Source organism: Eublepharis macularius, chromosome 3 (assembly GCF_028583425.1).
Source record: "Eublepharis macularius isolate TG4126 chromosome 3, MPM_Emac_v1.0, whole genome shotgun sequence".
Lineage (NCBI taxonomy): Eukaryota > Metazoa > Chordata > Lepidosauria > Squamata > Eublepharidae > Eublepharis > Eublepharis macularius.
Window position 1 is genome coordinate 184,669,368 of NC_072792.1, and position 20,229 is coordinate 184,689,596.

Below are 20,229 nucleotides of genomic sequence, written 5' to 3' on the forward strand. Positions count from 1 at the left end.
GTGGCAGAAAAGTCTGCAGAAGAAGAGCCCAGCGGCCCTTTGAGAGGTCTGCACAGCAGTTCCTCCCCAGTGTGCTTGATCTTCGGAGGTGGACACTTCTCTTTTTTGCTAGTCTCCCAGCAAGATTTGCTTCCCCGGGAGAGTTTGGGGGTTAGACCTCTGCTGTGTTGCTCTTTTCGTTGTGTCAGTCAGCCTCAGGTCATTTTGGAAATCTGCCTTGCTCTATAGAGGAGAGGAACATTTCAGATAAGTAAATCGAAATCTGTGGCAATGCCCCCTCTTGGATTAAGCATGCGCAGATTTGAATCCAGCCCTCGTCATTTCAAAGTTGGCAGTTTCAGAGGATAATTTGGCAGCAGAGAATAGGACTGGAAGCAATGGGCTTAAATTACATGCAGAAAGGTACTGGCTGGATATTAGGAAAAACTTTTTTCAGGGTCAGAGTAGTTCAAAAGTGGAATCAGCTGCCTAGGGAGGTGGTGAGCTCCCCTTCACTGGCAGTTTTCAAGAGGAGGCTGGATGAATACGTCAGAGATGCTTTCGGCACACCCTGCATTGGGCAGGGGGCTGGACTAGAAGGTCTGTATGACCCCTTCCAACTCTATGATTCTGTGAAAGGCAGCAAGCCACATTTTCAAAACACAAAACTGTGCTCTCTGAGAGCGTTGTAGGTAAAAACAAATCAAACAGCACCAATGGGGCCACGTTTGGGGGGCCAGCTACGTAAAGTACTGAATATTTTAACAGATCTTAATAAATTCTCTTAAAGGCATTCTTATTGTGCAATTTAAGCTTCATTTCCCACCCCTCCCCGCTTGGAAAACTTTCACCTGTCCTACCCAGACCCCCTGAAATGCTGTCCCTGGCCTGGCACACTGAACTGCTGTGGCCCAAGACAACTTTTTCCTCTGCAAATTCGGCTATAACAATCTGCACCGAAAGATCTATGGACTTCATACAGCAGTTCTCTGACTCCCACACCCTCTGCAGCTCCCCGACCCATCAATTTTTATTCCTGGGTCAACAAACCCTCCAGAACAGCAGGGGGGCACTAAATGGGGTCTGTACTGGAAGGGGAGAATCATAAAAGCTTGCTGTCCCCTCTTTCAAAGATTTGTGTTTTATTTGTCCATTTATTTCCAACATTTGTTTGCCACCTTTCTACCCAAATAGGGTCACAGAATCATAGATTGGAAGGGATCTCTAGGGTCATCTAGTCCAACCCCCTGCACAATCAAGAAATTCAAGACAATGAACATTATACAAACTAAAAACAAAAATTAAAATGTTTAGAAAGTCCTTGGAACTGTGTAGTAGAATACAGGCCCCAAGGTACGGCGTGTGCCTTCAGGGTAAAACACTAACCAGCCTTCCTGGACCCTTTTACCTGCCTCCCTCTCCCCTCCCCTCCCCTCCATTTGCTCCTGTCTTGCCATACTCTTCTGCAGCTGTCTCCTCCCCTTATAACACTGACTCCTGGAGTGCTGAGGCCATGCCTGTGTGGCTCTTCTGCCCTGTGTACAGCACTAAGTGCATGACTGGCACTGAAGACATGTCGTTGTGCGGGACTGGGCAGGGGTGGGGGAAGAAGGTCTGTGGGCCTCTGCGCAGGACTGAACTTTTGGAAGGGCCTTCCACACTGCGTCCTCTTCCAGACTCCCTCCTCCTTACTGTTTCAGAAACATGCCATCCCGAATACGAGGCTCTTGCTGTGCAGCAGAGGACAAGTTCTCCTGGGGAGCCACGCTGTTGGCAGTGGGAAGCCCTGTATCCCCGCCGGCGAGCAGCCGTATACACCCTTCTGCAGCGGGCAGTTTGGAGAAGAGGTAAATCTGCGGCCATTAGAGAGCAAGGCTCTTGCAGGTCTCCACAAATGGCCACAGAACTGTGGAGCCACGCAGTTGGGCCTGAGGCTGCTAATTCAATGGCCTTTGCCTTAGCTCATTTACTCTCATTTCAAAGGGATAGTGAAAGAGATTTGTCTTAACAGCTGAGGTCTCCCGTCTCTGCAGGTGACCAGTTCGTGAACATGGAGACTGTGGCCGGCGCACTCTTCCAAAGGTTTGAGAAGCGAGTGGCAGGTCTACAGGATCTGGCCCATTTGAACAACTTTTACCCCCAGCTGCTGCAGGCCGGATGCCTGGGACACTCCCGAGCCCTCTATCTCATCTCCACCCTGCACCGGACTGGCTTGGGACTGCCCTTGGACTCCACCAAGGTACCTCTTCATGGGGCTGGTATCACACTGCCCTTTTATTCGCTAGAGTGCCCGTTGTGCACGCAGGTTCAGTTCCTGGCATCACCGGGCTGCAGGCGCTGACAAAGACCCCTCTCTGCCTGACACCCTGACGAGTGGCTGCAGGTCAGAGGAGACCAGACTGGCCCTGATGGGCCAAGGGTCTGTCTCAGGAGAAGGCAGGTTCTCGTGCTCAGTTATGGCTGCTAGAGACAGAAGGATCCCACTGTCAGGTCTGACTTTGTATGATCTTATGTAGCCAGAGCAACGCCATTTTAACTATGTCTTTGCAAGCTTTCTTCCCTTGCAGGTGCAATCTACTTCAAAGACTGAACTGTTTTGTCTACGACCTCGGCTCATCCTGAGAATGTTTTGTTTCTGCAGCTTCCTGCAACATGTTATGGGAACAGTGGGGGGTGGCTGGGCACCGCTCTCTATGCTAGCTTGTGTTTAACCTTGTATCTCCCACCACAGGCAGCCAACTGGGAGGCTCCAAGGTGAGGGGTGGAGAGCAGAGAAACAACAGAGCCGCTGTCCAGTGGCTGTAGCATGTGTCAGCATCAGACCTGGTGTAGTGCCGTAGCCGTTTGTACCCTTGTCATTAATGCCCCCACTTTTCTCTCTCAGACCCTGAAATTTGGCCTTCTCTCCGCCCAGGCGGACGATCGTCTTTCCGGAATGCAGCTGGGCCACAAACACCACCTGGGGGTGGATGGACTTCCTGTGGACCACGACCTCTCTTACGCCTACTACGCCAACGTTGCAGCCCAGACCGTAGCTGACCGGGAGCTGTCCAGGGAGGGGCAGGTGCAGTTTTCCCTCTCGCTCTTAAATTAGTTGTTTCTGGAGAAGGTGTGCCCTGACCTTGGGGGGGGGCAGGCTAGCCTGATCTCATCAGATCTCAGAAGCTGGGCAGGGTCAGCCTTGGATGGGAGAGCTCCAGAGAAGATGAGGGTTGCAGAGGCAGGCAATGGCAAACCACCTCTGTTAGTCTCTTGCCATGAAAACCCCAGCAGGGGTCACCACTAGTTGTCTTTGACTTGATGGTGCTCTCCACCACTACCAGAGAAGGTATGAGCCCCTTTCCTGGCCTGAGGACAGCAGGCAGAAAGGTAGTTCATACACACACCCAGAGCCGTCCACAAACATCCCACACCAGCTAGAACTGACAAGATCCAGGAAGGCTTAGCTGAACCAGGCAACTGCTAAACAGGTAAAACTGTTCTACGGTCTAGTTTATGCTTTATTGATCAACCCTGAGATGGCAATAAGAACATAAGCAAAGCCATGTTGGATCAGGCCAGTGGCCCATCCAGTCCAACATTCTGTCACACACAGTGGCTAGAAATCCAGTGCCATCTAAAGGACTGTCAGTGAGGCCAGGACATCAGAAGCCCTCCCACTGCCTTCCTTCCAGCACCAAGACAACAGAGCACCACCTCCCCACAAAGAGAATACCATCTATCTCCTGTGGCTAATAGCCACTAATGGACCTCTGCTCCATATATTTGTCCAGATTACCTTGGTCTACTCATATGAACTGTGTAATGTGGAGAAAATGTACTTGTGGAAGATGCAGCCCCAGCCTTCGTGAGCAGAGCGCTCCCTTCCCAAGCGTGCCATGCTCAGAGAGGTTCCTCCTCTCCCGTGTTCGCTCTTCTCTCTCTGCTGTGGCTCTTGCAAGCTGGCCTCAGCCCAAGGCAAGGCCTAGAAGAAGGCTGGGGATGACCCAAAGCACTGCCAGCCTTCCCAGAGCACAGCCTGGCGTGCCACCAGTGAATCCAAGAGGCAAAGCCATTCTGATTGGATTCTGTGGCTCAGCGGTAGAGCATCTGCTTGGCATGCGGGAGGACTGAGGTTCAAACCCCAGCAGCTCCAGTTAAAAGGACCAGGCAGCAGAGGATGGGGAAGACCTCAGCCCGGGACCCTGGAGAGCCGCTGCCAGTCAGAGTAAGCAATACGGACCATGATGGATGAAAGTAGCTGGAAAGAAAAGAGACAGAAGCAGAATAGAAACGAAACTAGAGGGGAACCTGAGGGTCATCTAGTCAACCCCCTGCACAATGCAGGAAATTCACAGCTAATTCCCCCTGAATAGACAGGAAGGATACAGAAGAATCTGGCCTGCCCCCTTACCAGCTCTGCTAGTCTCTCTGGAATACTAGTGTGTTTTGTGCAACCCGGCATCACACAGTCCTCCATTTCCAGCCCCTCAAACTCTCCCCCCAAGTATCGTGCAGTGGAGGAGGAGGTGGAGAGGGAGCCACAGAAGGAGGAGTTCTGCCCATCTCGTGGTCCTGCCACTTCCTGATTTTTCTCCAGGGTGGGTGGAGAAGGGAGGAAGGCAGGTTTACGTCCAGGAGGCAGTGAGTAGCGAATGGCACGCCATCTCTACATTCTTCTCCACATGGGAGACAAGTGTAAGAAACACTGAGGCTGGGATATGAGTAGGCAGGCTGTGCTCACACACATGGTGGGTGCCACCTGATGGTAGCCAGCGAACCACCACTGTGAGCAGGTTCAATACAGGCAGCTTTGTGCAATCTGAACAGCTAGATAGCTCACTTCGAAGACCTTGCAAGGAAACATCTAAGCATCATTGAAACGGAACATTGGAAATGTTTTCGCTTTGAGCTTGCGCTTAGGAGCATGAGCTAAATGTACAGAGATGTCTGCCCCCCCCCCGCTTAGTTTCTTTACTTATATTATTTATAGTCTGTCTTTCCCACTGGACTCAAGGCGGATTCCTCAGAAGAAGTCGATACAATCATCCAGATGGAACATCCAATAGAAAATGCAATCGGGTTTGACTTGTAGAAACCTGGAATCAACCAGAGATCAGAAACAGTAGTGAAGCAAAGCATAAGTATTAAGATGACACATTAAATGATGCAAAAAATACATACTAGGAACTTACTTGCAGCACAAGATAGTACGAAGCGTATACAGTGGTATAGTCTACAGTTCCTAACCCTTTACCCCAAGCTTCTTTCTGAATCATGTTATTACAGTATAGTCCTGTGCAAAAAGCCCTCTGGAATAATTCAGTTTTGCATAGATTATGGAAAGACAGGAGGGTGGAATCCTTCTTGATCTCAACAAACCTGCTGTTCCATAGGGTGGGGGCCACAACAGAGAAAGCCGTGCGTACAGGCACTTGCTGATTTTGTCCGTTCATGTTATGAGATCACCAGGAAGAAGAGCATCCTTCTCCCACTTTGAGGCTTTGCTCCTGTAAAGCTTCCTTGCCGTTGCTCCATCTGGTGTAGTGAGGTCTTCTGTGCCTGGCAGGGTCACTGCAGGTCTGAGATGGAGAAGTGATTGCGCAAACTCTGCTACCAGATGCAGAGGAGTTAGCCGTGTAGCGTTTTCGTGGAGAAGCTGAGAATTGCTCTTCAGCTCTTGCGCTTGCCCACCCTGTGTTCAAATCCTGAGCCTCGAGTTCTGCTCAGTTCTGGGCCCGTTGTTGCTATCTTGCCATTCCCCACACAGGCCTTTGTGGAGCACATCCGGCTGATTGACGAGGACGCCCTCAAGCTGCAGACCAAAGAGAACGATGACCTCTTTGTGTGGCTGAGGTTCCAGGCTCGGAGAGGCATGGCCGAGGCTCAGGTAGGCTCAAGTCTCCCCAAAGCGTCTGTGTTCCTCCATCGCCACGATGGTGGTCTGGAGAGGTCGTGCCAACTGTGCCCACGTGCCCCTCCCTCTCTTCCAGCAAGCGGTGAGCAGGATGTTGTTCTGGGGGCAGCAAGGAATCTCCAGCAAGCTGAAGGAAGCGGTGAAGTTCTACGAGAAAGGAGCCGCTCGGCTCAAAGACCCCACCCTGATGTACGACTATGGAGTGGTGCTTCTGAAGGTGAGCAATGGCACCCGTCTCTTTTTCCCCATGGCCGTGGGCTGCCAGGGTCAGCGTGCTGTGGGCTTGGCATCACAGGGTTGGATCAGAAGGGGGAGTCTAAAGGCCATCTAGTCCATCCTCAAGCCCTCAGTTAGCTCCACAACGGGCCAACCTGCATAATTCATGCCACAGAGTGTGCCACGGCAAATTGCAATTTCCTCTGGGTCTTGTCATCGTTGATGACTTGTGGAAACGAGCCAAGCCCTGATCCATGTATTCCTTTGCAGCGCCCCTTCCCTTAGGCCCAAAGATCACAGGGGCAAGATGACTTCTCTGACCTGCCCTTCTCCTGAAACCACTTAATTCCTTTATGCGTGTCCTCTTTCAGTCACTCATTCATTTACTCCCCTTGAGTGATCTGTTTGGAGCGATCACATACTGATGCAGTGCAGGTGCCAGGGCCGTCGTCACACGGGCATCTCTTCCGTTAAATTTACAGCATATAGCGTCCTACCTGTTATCGGCACAGTAACGTTTCTTTGGGTCACCTAACGGCTCTTCGCGCCACCAGCTGTCCACACCAAAGCACTCTGTTCTGTTCTCTCTAATCGCAGGGGACTGTGACCGTGCCTGTAGTGCCGCGGACAGGAGGCTGTTCCAGACAGCAGAGCCTTATTTCCACTGCAAGCCACAATGGGAAGTGAGTCACCCGTTGACCACACAAGCTTTTGTCTCCAGGGCCAAGGAGTGAAGCATGATATCCCCAAAGCTCTGGACTTGTTCAATCAGGCAGCGGAGCAGGTGAGTGTGGCAGTTGGTTCAGGTACTGTGGGCTACATCCCAGTGCATGGCAGAGCACACGCCCGTGAGAGACCCCTGGGCAACTTCCGCCCTCGAGCAACCTCATCCCCCCTAATCTCAGCTTTCTCCTGTTAAAAGTGAGTCTCGGGACTGCAAGTGGCCCAGCCCCCTAAGCTAGGAGTCAGAGAGTCCCACAGGACAGAGCCCGGTGTTTGGACTGACATGGTAAAACTTTTCAGGGGAAATCTGTTGGCAACTCCTTTGGCAAACCGACCATTCCAACACACAGTTTCCGAGCTCCAAAGCTGCAGGGCTTCCCGAGCCAGCCATAATGGGGCAACCTCGATGGAGGGCCTACCTCCGGACACAGAAGGTTCATTCAGCTGTCATGGCTTATTAGCAATTTCTTATTACTTTTGGTATCCGAAGAAGGGAGCTCTGACTCGCTAAAACTCACACCCTGAAAATTTTGTTGGCCTCTGAGGTTCAACTGGCTCAAACCCTACCATTCTACCCCAGACCAACCCAGCTACCTACCTGAAACTACCACTTTCTCAGGAGGCTTTTCAGAACTGGTTGGCTAAGTCTCTGGTGGATAATATTGGGGTGGGATCTGGCTTCAATCCCAGAGGCAGGATGGACTTTCCAGCCATAAATCCATAGGTGTCCATCAGCAGAGAGTTTCTGACAGTGTAGGGGGTGGGTTTGAAGACCCACTGAGGGTCCCTTCCCATTCCATGGAGGAAATGACAATAATAGCCAGTAGAACAGTTGAAAAGGCAGACAGCAAGGTTTGGGTTCCACCGGGAAGGAAGATCTGCATCTGGGGGAGCCTGCATTCGACATAAGGTGGATGTTTAAAAAATTCTCTGCTTCCACTATCTCCCCCCAACCCTGCAGGGTTTCCTCCCAGCTCTCACAGCCTTGGGATGGTATTATCAGGTCTTTGAGAATGACTACAGGAGGGCCGTGGAGTTCTGGGAGAAGGCCGACGAGATGGGGGACCCCGTGGCCCCCTCCAACCTCGGGGCCTTCTATGCCTACGGCCAGTACCCGGGGAAAGGCAGAGATGAGGTGAGTTTCCCAGGAATGGGGGGTGGGCGTGATGGGCTGTCCCTGTCTCCTGCAAGAAGGTCCAAGCGTCCCCACCAGGGATAAGCAGTGTTGGAAATAGCAATGTCTGGTGTACTGCAGCAGCATGAAGGAAGAAGAGCCTACCATGCAGGGGGCAGCAAGGATCACTTAGTTAGGACAGTGAGAGTAGCACCTCTCTTGTTTCCTGGGGGTCATTTCCTTGTCTTGTCTCCTATTGGGCTAAACAGGGCAATATCCTGCTTCTTCTCTCTCCTGCCACACTTCTTCTCACTCTCTGCAAGATGTAGTCAGATAGCTAGGATCTATCTCTCCCTCTTTCCCTTCAAGTATGTAACTTCCTCAAATAAAGCTTGTGCCTCTCTAACCAGCTCGGCGTTTAATTCCGCAGCGTTGTTTTACACTCGCTCTAACCGGGTTATGGGCCCAGAGGCAATTAACGCAAGCTGAAGTTAAGAGAGAGCAATAAAACTCCTGCCATAGCCGCAGGCTAAAGTATAGAGGGCAGACAATAGAGGAAAAATGGTGGACTCCTATAGTGCACAGCAGGGGTTCCAAGTCGATCGGTTACAAGATGGGAGAAACTACAATCTTTGGGCAGAAAGAATAAAAGCGCACCTCATACAATTGGACGTCTGGTCTGCAGTAACAGATGAAAAACCGACTGGAGATCCTCAGAAGGAAGCCAAATGGGTCAATCAAGACAACAAGGCAAGATCTATTATCATTAATGCTTTAAGTGATAAACCATTGATAAGAGTTATTCATGAGCCCACTTCTAGACAAATGTGGACGTCTCTTCTAGAAATAAACCGTCAAGAATCAATTAAAACTAAAATTTTGCTAATGAGGCAATTGTATCGGATTCAGATGAAGCCACAGCAACAGCTGAAAGATCATATTGCAGATTTCATGGAATTAACACAGAAATTAAGATCCCTTGGAAAGGAGCTCCAGGATGAGGATTTGGCTATAATTCTGCTATCTAGCCTTCCTCAATCTTATACAAGCATAGTACATGTTTTGGAAATGAAAGAAAGTCTAAGCTTAAACTATGTACTTGCAAGACTGCCAGAGGAAAGCCTTAACAAACAGTTTTATAAAAGTGAGCCAAAAGACCTAGCTTTAAGAGTCAGTTCAAGAAATGATTTCATCTGCAGCATCTGCAGAAAGAAAGGACATTTAAAGGAAGACTGTTGGTTTCGTGATTCACAGAGAGTGAGCAAACCGCCACGAGGGACGGAAACAAAAGGCTTTAGGAATGCTAATGCAGCCATTAAGTCACCTAATGCCGATGGTCAAAGGAAAAACAGATTTGATAAGAATTGTTTAAATGTTGGCAAGAATGATCAAAGCATATGCAAATGGGCAATTGACAGTGCATGTACTAACCATCTATGCAATCAAGAAAGTTTCTTTAATGAGATGAATGATAGTCATGAAAAACGGTATACGGCAAATGGAGAAGCTTTAACGGCCCGGGGACAAGGGACAGTATCTGCATGTTGCGCGCTACCCAGTGGCCAAACTAGAGAAGTGCAGATCACTGATTGTCTCTGCGTACCTGAAGTTAAGACTAACTTATTATCGGTTTCAATTATGGCAAAGAAAGGAATTGAAACTGTATTCAAAGGAGAGAAATGTTTTATTAGCAATGAAGGTGAGTTAATTGCACAAGGCACATTAGAGGATGGCCTGTATATGCTGGATTGCTCTGAAGGCGCAGTGAATTTAATTGAAAAGTGCACCCACAAGAATTGTACCAGTCTTATCCATAGAAGGCTTGGACATGCTAATATGGATTATATATATCAGCTTGAAAGGCAGAATCTGACTAATGATTTGCAAATGAGAAAATGTCCTGATGCAGAGAAATGTGTTTGCTGTATTCAAGCCAAAGGCACAAGACCTTCTTTCACCAAACAGAGTGAGAAGCAGACGACAAGACCACTGGAGCTGATTCACAGTGATGTCTGTGGACCCATGGGAACAGAAACACCCAGTGGAAGTAAGTACTTTCTGACTTTTACTGATGATTTTTCAAGATTTACTGTGATTTACCTGCTCAAGGAAAAGAGCCAAGTACTGGAAAAATTCAAAGTGTACCTAGCAATGGTGCAGAACAGATTCCAGAGAAAACCAATGGCTATCCGCACAGACAATGGAGGCGAGTACGTGGGGAAGGAGATGACAAGCTTCCTAGCAGATGAAGGAATAGAGCATCACCTGATCGTGCCATACACCCCCGAACTCAACGGGATAGCGGAGAGGAAAAATTGTTCTCTCACAGAAATGTGCAGGAGCATGCTGCAAGAAGCACAGCTACCTCAAAAATATTGGGGAGAAGCTATCAACACTGCTGCCTATCTGCAGAACATGCTACCTACAAAGGGTGCAAGCAGCACACCATTTGAACTGTGGTACAACCGCAAGCCCAATGTAAGGCATCTGAGAGTGTTTGGATCAAAGGCCTACACTTATGTTCCGAAGAAAAAGAGGTCTAAGATGGATCTCAGAACAGAAGCAGGCATATTTGTTGGATATGCACTGGGATGCAAGGGATATCGAATCCTCAACCCAGAGACAGACACGGTGAAGATCCGCCATGTGGTGCACATTGATGAAGAAGAGAAGGCAAGCAAGCCTGACACCAGAGAGTCTACACCAAAGGAAGCGGATGCAGCACAGCAGCCAGAGATTGTGCAACTCTGGGACCTGACTGAGACGCAAGAGACACCTGCAGAGCCCACAGAAAGAGAAGGGGAAGCAGAGCCAAGTGTCAGACGCTCAGACAGAACAAACAAAGGAGTTCCACCACTGAAATTCTCTTACCTGGCAAAAACAGAAGCTGTACCAGAACCTTCTAGCGGGGAAGACATAGAAGGAATGCCAACAAGAGAAGCAGAGACATGGAGAAAAGCTGCAAAAGAGGAAATTGACTCTCTGATCCAGAACAAGGCATGGATCCTCACAGAACTACCACCTGGAAAAAGGACAGTAGGATGCAAATGGATTTTCAAAACCAAACTTGATGCAGATGGAGAAGTACAAAAGTACAAAGCAAGACTAGTTGCAAAGGGATATTCCCAGAAGTATGGAGAAGACTATGATGAAACCTTTGCGCCAGTAGTGAAACACACTTCGGTAAGAACACTGCTGAGCATAGCAGCCGCAAGGAAGATACATGTGGAGCACCTGGATGTGAAAACTGCTTTTCTACATGGAGAGCTGGAAGAAGACGTGTATATGACACAGCCTCCTGGATTTGAACAGTCCAAAGACAGAGGACTTGTATGCAAACTGCAGAAGAGCATTTATGGACTGAAACAGGCTGCAAGAGCCTGGAATCAGAAACTGAACCAAATGCTCATCAAAGAAGGATTCAAGCAAGGCGGGGCAGAACGCTGCCTGTACTCAAGAAAGAAAGACAACAAATGGACTTTTATTCTGATTTATGTAGATGATATTCTTCTTTGTTATGAAGATCAACAAGATTGTGATGAAATAATTCAGCACCTGAACCAAGAGGCTGAAGTAAAGCGTCTTGGAAATGTCAGCTTTTACCTTGGAGTTCAAATAGAGCGAGAGGAAGATGGAAGCTATCTTCTCAATCAAAAGCAAAAGATCATGGATTTCCTAGACTACATGGACATGAAAGATGGAAAACCAACATGTACTCCAATGGAAACAGATTTCCTGAAACAAAATGGAAACAATGAACCTCTGAGAAACATCAAAGTATACAGAGAAGCAATTGGAAAACTGCTCTACATAAGTACAGTGACCAGACCTGACATAGCAGCAGCAGCTGGAATACTGTGCAGGAAAAATGCATCACCAAGTGTGAATGACTGGCAAGCAGTCAAAAGCCTGGCAAGATACCTGAGAGGTACTGCACAACTGAAGCTCAAGCTACCAGCAAGCGACAATCCCAGACTAGTGGGATTCATGGATGCTGACTGGGCAGAAGACATCACAGACAGAAAGTCTACCAGTGGACGAGTATTCTTTTATGGTGGAGGAGCAATCAGTTGGACAAGCAGAAAGCAAGACCTAGTAGCGGCATCAACTACAGAAGCTGAATACATATCAGCAGCAGAAGCATGCCAAGAACTCAAGTGGATTCTACAACTATTAGAAGACTTTGGGATAAATGAACCCAAACCTATACAACTCTTTGAAGATAATCAATCTTGCATAAAGCTTGCAAATACAGAAAGAATTGGATCAAGAACCAAGCACATTGACATAAAGAGTCACATTGTGAGAAATATGCAAGAAGACGGGCTTGTTGAGCTACAGTACTGCCCTACAGAAGAAATGATAGCAGATGTCTTCACCAAGCCACTTGCCAAAGAGAAATTTCAAAGTCTACGTGAAAGACTGAATTTTGTGGACTTTGTACACTAGACATTGAGAAGGGGTATTGGAAATAGCAATGTCTGGTGTACTGCAGCAGCAAGAAGGAAGAGGAGCCTACCATGCAGGGGGCAGCAAGGATCACCTAGTTAGGACAGTGAGAGCAGGATCTCTCTTGTTTCCTGGGGGTCATTTCCTTGTCTTGTCTCCTATTGGGCTAAACAGGGCAATATCCTGCTTCTTCTCTCTCCTGCTCCACACTTCTTCTCTGTCTCTGCAAGATGTAGTCAGATAGCTAGGATCTATCTCTCCCTCCTTCCCTCAAGTATGTAACTTCCTCAGATAAAGCTTTTGCCTCTCTAACCAGCTCGGCGTTTAATTCCGCAGCGTAGTTTTACACTCGCTCTAACAGATTCTTACACTGTTACCAGAACGAGTCTCCTTGAGATTTGGGGAAATTAGCAGAGCAAGGAGACGGCCCAGTGAGAGGTGGTAACGGGGGATCTTTTAACCAATATATACCAGGATTACTTGCCCCGGGAGAACTCTTTTAATAAGCAGGCAGATGTTCAATAGGTGTGACTTTTATTAAAGTAGCAGCAAAAGATCAGTTACACAGAGTGCACACAGCTCTCATACACACATCAAACTAGACAACAATAAGGAAAGTGGAGAGCAATGCAAGAGGAAGCCATAGTTACCAGTCTTGGAGACACGGGGGTAGGGGGGAGGTCCATAAGGGACCAGCTTTGAGGTGTTCAGCACATCGCAGGGAGAAGAAGGGGGCTCAGACCAAAGTCTGAGGACGTGCAGGAGAAATGCACATACCTGACAGCTAGAAAGCTGCCCTCTTGCTTAAAACAATAATTCAATAATAAGTCTCCGGCATTGTAAAGCAGTAAAATGAGACAAGGTTTGATCGAGCATCTCTGAGTAAACAAGCACAACCAAATGGTTGACTGATAGCTCCTGAGCATGGGACAGGATTATTTATGGATTATTTATGGAAGAGGTGATGGGGGAAGATCAGAGGGATCCAAAACTCTGCACCCCTTTGATCTGTAGATTTTGCACAAATTCCAGGGGGCTGTGGGGCTGTTAGCGCACCATTCCCATGACCCCCAGTTCAGTATTTTTCCAGTCTCCTGGCCAGGAGATGGCAACAGCATTCCTGCCTTTGCCAGGGCAGCGCATGTTATGTAGAGTGTGGGCCTGGTGGGGTGGGCTGCCACACAGTGCCACGGAGGCTGTGACGGACAGCTGCGAGTCTCCCTAAGAACAGCCAATCGGAGCTGTTGGAATGTGAGCAGTGGGAGAGTTGGGGGAAAGCCGTTAAGTGGCAGTTGGGAGCGCTGAGGGGTCCCGCTGGTGGCTTGCGAAAGCTGCTCTACCAACACTGCTTCTGACTGACTCCGGCAAATCCCACCAGGTCCGGGCAAGAGATGCATAAATCCGAGGGAAGAGTTTCTCTGCTTCGCTCCCAGTCACAGACACGCTTGCTCCGTGCTGCCATGTCTGGTGGTGGCTAGAAATACAAATCAGGCAGCCACAAGTGTGAGGAGGCGGAGCTTTGGGGAAGCATTTCCTCTTCGGCAAAGCTGGTCTTTCCTCCCTGCATGCACGTCTGTCACTACCAGAGCTCACCTGCTCAATGCCTTAACAAAGACAGGAAAATGAAGCTCTACCAGAGTTCAGCCGCATGAGAGGGACGTTCAGAACAGTGTATCTCCTTTGCTGCCTCAACCACTAACGATACATGTCTTTGAAAGAACTCTGACAACTCAAAATCTCCTCGAGATATGCAAGAGTAGCTTTCACTCTGGGACACAATGCAAAGGCTAAGAGAGATGGATTCTCCTGAGATGAGATGATTGAGTCCAAGTTCACTGTGTCGGAAGACGCTAGCTAGGAAGCGTAGTTTTAAAAGACTGTGCTGGCAGAGATCGCGCCGTAGTGGACATCTTCTCTCACAGGCCTCCACTCCACACTGTATCACCTTCCGGAGCTTTTACACTGTCGCTGTCCCTGCTTAAAACTTTGCTCCCAAAGAGGATGTGGCTGGCTAAGAATTCCCACCTCCCTTCCCAAAGAAGAGAACTTTTTCTGGCTTCAGCAGACATGGCTGCCATTGGAGGATGACGACACTCCACGCTTCTGCCTCATCTCCCTGGCCAGGACTGACAAGGGATTGGGAATCGTGGCCAGAGGCCTCCTTGGGCTCCCTCCCTTACTTCCTTCCCATCTCCTGAGGAGCAGTGAGATCGAAGTGGATGAGCCTCTTCGTTGACTAACTCCTTTACTCACCGTCACCAAGATGCTAAATATCACATCTGATGAATCTGTGGATGAAAATAACAACACAATCAGTGATTCTGCATTGGCAAGCTCATTGCTAGTTGTACAGCTGCCTGAGGGCTGCGTCTATCAGTTATTTCTCATCTGCAAAATGGCCCTGATGTGTTCCCTATCTGCCTCAAGAGAACAGCCTCTGAAGGAGTGTTCTTTTTTTCTCTGCGGGTAAAAGAAGGGAGTGCTGATTGCTTCAGAGTATCTGATCTTCCCCCTTCAATTCTCCGGACAGAGTCCCTTGGTTTGCAAAGGGGAGCTGCCCGGGTTACCCTCAAATCTTCTGCCTTGAGCTTCTTGGATAGAAGGCAGGATAAAAGGAGAAAGAGAGAATGGTCCTTTACCCTTTGGCTTTTGGGGGCAGGAGGCTGGGCGGGAGGCGTGGATTTCCGCCTCCACGCTGATGTTACTCATAACCTGAGAGAGAGAAGACATCGTATTATTTTGCAAGTAAATCAGTTTCTGTCTTTTTTTCCCCTGCTGGTCAATGTGGCGCTTGAGTATTGGTGACTGTGGGTTGAAATGAGGCCTCTGGACGGGTGAGCGGAGGGCGCTGTGATGGGAGGGTGGCTGGACCTTGCGGACTGGAGGGAACTGCAGTTGGCAGCCAGCATGCTGAGAGAAAGCATTCATTCTGGATAAGTCCAGCCAACTTGGAAGACCAACAGGGTTCTTCGGGTATGAGGCTTTGAGGGTCAGAGCACCCCCCTTAAGAATAAATGGACATCAATCAGACTTTCAAAGCCACAACCCCCCCCCCCAAACCAGTGTGAATGTTCCAGAACACTCCATTGTGGTGAGCAAGCTACAAAGCAAAACATGTACGATAAAAGAAAAGCAAGGATGAACACGTGGCCTTGGGTGACCCACTCCTCTCATCCCAGCTCCTCTGCAGCTCAGAAGGGCAGTACATGGGCACATTGTTGTTATTATAAGCAAAGTTATTAATATTAGTAGTGGGTGATGTTGCATACATATTGCACACAGAACTTTATGGCTGGAAACAGCTTTGAGCTGTTAGGAATGACAAATAAGTCGTATGTTGGCCCCAGGAACCTAATTAAAGGATTTCATGTTTGGGCTGTTAGCACAGTCTATTGTTTAGCAGACAAAGCGTGATTATAGGTGGCTGTCAGCTGGTTCTGCTGACTGGTGTAAGAAACCAACAAAGCATACACTTGCTTATATTTAGAAAGGAAATAAGAGCTCTTTCTTGTAGGAATGCCATACTCTGATAGGAAAGGGGGAAAGACAGATCCTAACTACCTATCTAGTCTCAGGATAGGCCTGGATGCTAAGACAAGTCCTGCATCCATGCTTGCCAGATGGAGGGAGGAGAAGGAGAAAGATGGTGCCTGGAACAAAGCCAGGAAGAGAAGAGTGAGAAGGAGGAAGTCAAAAGGAGGAAGACCAGAGAAACATCAAAGGATAGTTAGAGCAAGGTTAATGTGATGATAAAAGAGTATAAAGCCACGTAGCTATTCTTCTGTTTGTTAGAGAATGAGTGAGCAGCAAAATCCCTTCTACCTCCCGTTCCCAGAGATCCCTGCAGGATCTGACCCGCGACAAAGAAATATTGATCGTGCCACTAATAATATTTATTTAATTTGCTTTTCAGGAAATACAGCTTACCGTCAGAAATCTGGCTGTCCGAGCAACAGCCCCCCTTGCTGATTTGCTCCTCGGTGCAGGTATTTCCCACTGGGAAGGCATGATTTCCATCGAGGGAGGAGTCACCCGTATTGAATTCGCCTGGTGAAGCTTCAGGCTCACTGGTCCCTGGTGGACAAGTTACAAAGCAAAACACGTACGATCAAAGAAAAGCAAGAATGAAGTTGGAACGTTTCAGCATGCCACAGTCCAGCCAATTTCAACCCGTTCTGGCTGCGAGAACTCCATGCTCCCTCCACAACCCGCAGAAAAGAGCTTTTGAGAAGCATTTCAGAAACAGAGTGAGGAAGAGAAGAGTGAGAAGAAGTGCCCCTGAGTGAAACCTGAGGAGAGGGACAGCGCTGAGTCCTTCTCTTCCAACCATTAGCAGAGGGACTCAGTTGCTGGAATCAACCCCCAGAGAGTGAAGGGCTCCAAGTGCGGACGGGAAAGGTTGAAGCCTGGGGGTTGGACCTGGGGGAGGGACAAGGAACCTCTGCGGGGTGAGCCTGGGGGTGGGTGAGAAGAGAAGGGAGGGAGGCGGAGCTCAGCTATGATTCGACACGCACGGTCTTCACTGAGCCTGCACAACTGCCCAAGGGCTGCGTCTATCAGTTATTTCTCATCTGCAAAATGGCCCTGAGGTGTTCCCTATCTGCCGCAGGAGAACAGCCTCTGGAGGAATGTTCTTTTTTTTCTCTGCAGGTAAAAGAAAGGAGTGCTGATTACTTCAGAGTATCTGGTCTCCCCCCTTCCCCCCTTCAGTTCTCCTGGCAGAGTCCCTTGGGTTGCAAAGGGGGGCTGCCCAGGCCAGCCTCAAATCTTCTGCCTTGAGCTTCTTGGATAGAAGGCAGGATAAAAGGAGAAAGAGAGAATGGTCCTTTACCCTTTTTTTTCCCCCCGGCTCTGCTGGAGGAGGTGGAGAAGAATTCCGCCTCCGTGATAATTTCATCCTGAACCTGAGAGAGAGAAGACATCGTAATATTTTGCAAGTAAATCAGTTTCTGTCTTTTTTCCCCCTGCTGGTCAATGTGGCGTTTGAGTATTGGTGACTGTGGGTTGAAATGAGGCCTCTGGACGGGTGAGCGGAGGGCGCTGTGATGGGAGGGTGGCTGGACCTTGCAGACTGGAGGGAACTGCAGTTGGTAGCCAGCATGCTGAGAGAAAGCATTCATTCTGGATAAGTCCAGCCAACTTGGAAGACCAACAGGGTTCTTCGGGTATGAGGCTTTGAGGGTCAGAGCACCCCCCCTTAAGAATAAATGGACATCAATCTGACTTTCAAAGCCACAACCCCCCCAAAACCAGTGAGAATGTTCCAGAACACTCCATTGTGGTGAGCAAGCTACAAAGCAAAACATGTACGATAAAAGAAAAGCAAGGATGAACACGTGGCCTTGGGTGACCCGCTCCTCTCAGCCCAGCTCCTCTGCAGCTCAGAAGGGCAGTACGTGGGCACATTGTTGTTATTATAAGCAAAGTTATCAATATTAGTAGTGGGTGATGTTGCATACATATTGCATACAGAACCTTATGGCTGGAAACAGCTTTGAGCTGTTAGGAATGACAAATAAGTCGTATGTTGGCCCCAGGAACCTAATTAAAGGATTTCATGTTTGGGCTGTTAGCACAGTCTATTGTTTAGCAGACAAAGCGTGATTATAGGTGGCTGTCAGCTGGTTCTGCTGACTGGTGTAAGAAACCAACAAAGCATACACTTGCTTATATTTAGAAAGGACATAAGAGCTCCTTATTGTAGGAATGCCATACCCTGATAGGAAAAGTGGAAAGACAGATCCTAACTACCTATCTAGTCTCAGGATAGGCCTGGATGCTAAGACAAGTCCTGCATCCATGCTTGCCAGATGGAGGGAGGAGAAGGAGAAAGATGGTGCCTGGAACAAAGCCAGGAAGAGAAGAGTGAGAAGGAGGAAGTCAAAAGGAGGAAGACCAGAGACATATCAAAGGATAGTTAGAGCAAGGTTAATGGGATGATAAAAGAATATAAAGCCATGTAGCTATTCTTCTGTTTGTTAGAGAATGAGTGAGCAGCAAAATCCCTTCTACCTCCCGTTCCCAGAGATCCCTGCAGGATCTGACCCGTGACAAAGAAATATTGATCGTGCCGCTAATTATTTTTATTTAATTTGCTTTTCAGGAAATACAGCTTACCGTCAGAAATCTGGCTGTCCGAGCAACAGCCCCCCTTGCTGATTTGCTCCTCGGTGCAAGTATTTCCCACTGGGAAGGCATGATTTTCATCGAGGGAGGAGTCACCCGTATTTAATTCGCCTGGTGAAGCTTCAGGCTCACTGGTCCCTGGTGGACAAGTTACAAAGCAAAACACGTACGATCAAAGAAAAGCAAGAATGAAGTTGGAACGTTTCAGCATGCCACAGTCCAGCCAATTTCAACCCGTTCTGGCTGCGAGAACTCTGCATGCTCCCTCCACAACCCACAGAAAAGAGCTTTTGAGAAGCATTTCAGAAACAGAGTGAGGAAGAGAAGAGTGAGAAGAAGTGCCCCTGAGTGAAACCGGAGGAGAGGGACAGCGCTGAGTCCTCCTCTTCCAACCATTAGCAGAGGGACTCAGTTGCTGGAATCAACCCCCAGAGAGTGAAGGGCTCCAAGTGCGGACGGGAGGCAACGCCCAGCACCTTCCAAACCACGTACCTGGTCCCACGCGGTTGGCCTTTCTCCCCAGCCTCAGCCTCCTCCACAGCCTCAAACAACTAGAAGGGAACTTGACGATTTTCTCCTGCAGGATTTCAGAGCACAACATTCAGAATCGCACAGCAAAAGCATCAGACACTGGGGGAAACACAGCACAATTGGGGTTCACTCTCAAGGGCCCTGACGGCTGGCAAATGGCCACCATGTGTAAGAAGAAACTTGATCGTCCAAATAATTTTTTGATTATTTGTTTGTAAGAACCTATATAAGCTTTGGCACAGGGCATAGATGGGGGGTTAGGGGCTCAAGCCCCCCCCCCCACGGATTTAGCCAGATAAGAAGGGTTCTCCAAATGCAGAGCACTCCAAAACAAATTACAAAGCTTGAAGGTTATATGTTAAATATATTTTGTAAATTTTTATATTTTTAATTCTTACAAAGGTGCAAGTACTCAAATGTGATATTCTACAATAAATATGCTACAATAAATAGACAGCTAATAAACCTTTATAAATAATCCTAAATATTCATCAAGCGTCCAATCCTTCCAGTCCACTTTGAAAAATCAGAGTTGTAAACTGTATATTCTTAGTTCTTATTCTGTTTCAAAGCTGTTAATATTTGTGTGGAGCTTGAAAACTATAAATATCTGTGTGGAGTATCTTCAGGTGACAGCATTGCCTAGTGGTTACAGCTGACACTCTCCAAGGTTGGGCTATGAGAACCTGTATGATCTTGTTCTTTGTTCTGTTTCAAAGCTTTTGATATCTGTTTGAAGTTTCAGAACTGTTCCTATCCGTATGGAATATCTTCACACAACAACATCGCCCAGTGGTTATAGCTGAGACCATCTAAAAATTGGGCTGTAAGAGCCTGGCGGATGTCGCCAGCCTGCTTTCCCGTTTCCACAATGTCTTTTTCAAAGGCTCAAATCAACATACACTGTAATGAAACCATATGAATATGTAATGTAATGAAACCATTAAATATTACACTATTACAACCTCCCTTGATCAAACGATATATATGCTTGTTACTTACAACCACTCCAACACCCCCACACTCGTTTCCTGGAAGATGAAGGAGCCGACGGACCATTGCCGTAGGGCTCTAACGCTCATGATGTCATATAAATACACTTCTGCAGCCATAAATTACAGATTTAAAGGTACCGTGTTGGGGGCAAAGAGGACTGTCTTCTCTGCCGCCCTCATGTCTCTCCCAGCTCAATCGT

The 20,229-nt window shown here is 48.2% G+C and overlaps 2 protein-coding genes across 2 annotated transcripts; both read left to right on the forward strand.

Annotated features, from left to right (window-relative positions):
* Positions 1 to 2,357: 2,357 nt before the first annotated feature.
* Positions 2,358 to 6,516, forward strand: LOC129326356 (protein sel-1 homolog 3-like). Its single transcript, XM_054974512.1, has 4 exons — positions 2,358 to 3,043; positions 5,729 to 5,848; positions 5,952 to 6,092; positions 6,463 to 6,516. The coding sequence occupies exons 1-4, from the start codon at positions 2,786 to 2,788 to the stop codon at positions 6,514 to 6,516; spliced, it is 573 nt and encodes a 190-aa protein (XP_054830487.1). The 5' UTR covers positions 2,358 to 2,785.
* Positions 6,517 to 6,761: 245 nt separating this feature from the next.
* On the forward strand, positions 6,762 to 16,523 carry LOC129326469 (protein sel-1 homolog 3-like). The gene is made up of 3 exons (XM_054974638.1): positions 6,762 to 6,875; positions 7,776 to 7,949; positions 16,291 to 16,523. Exons 1-3 carry the CDS (start codon positions 6,768 to 6,770, stop codon positions 16,429 to 16,431), a joined length of 423 nt encoding a protein of 140 aa, XP_054830613.1. The 5' UTR covers positions 6,762 to 6,767; the 3' UTR covers positions 16,432 to 16,523.
* Positions 16,524 to 20,229: the final 3,706 nt, after the last annotated feature.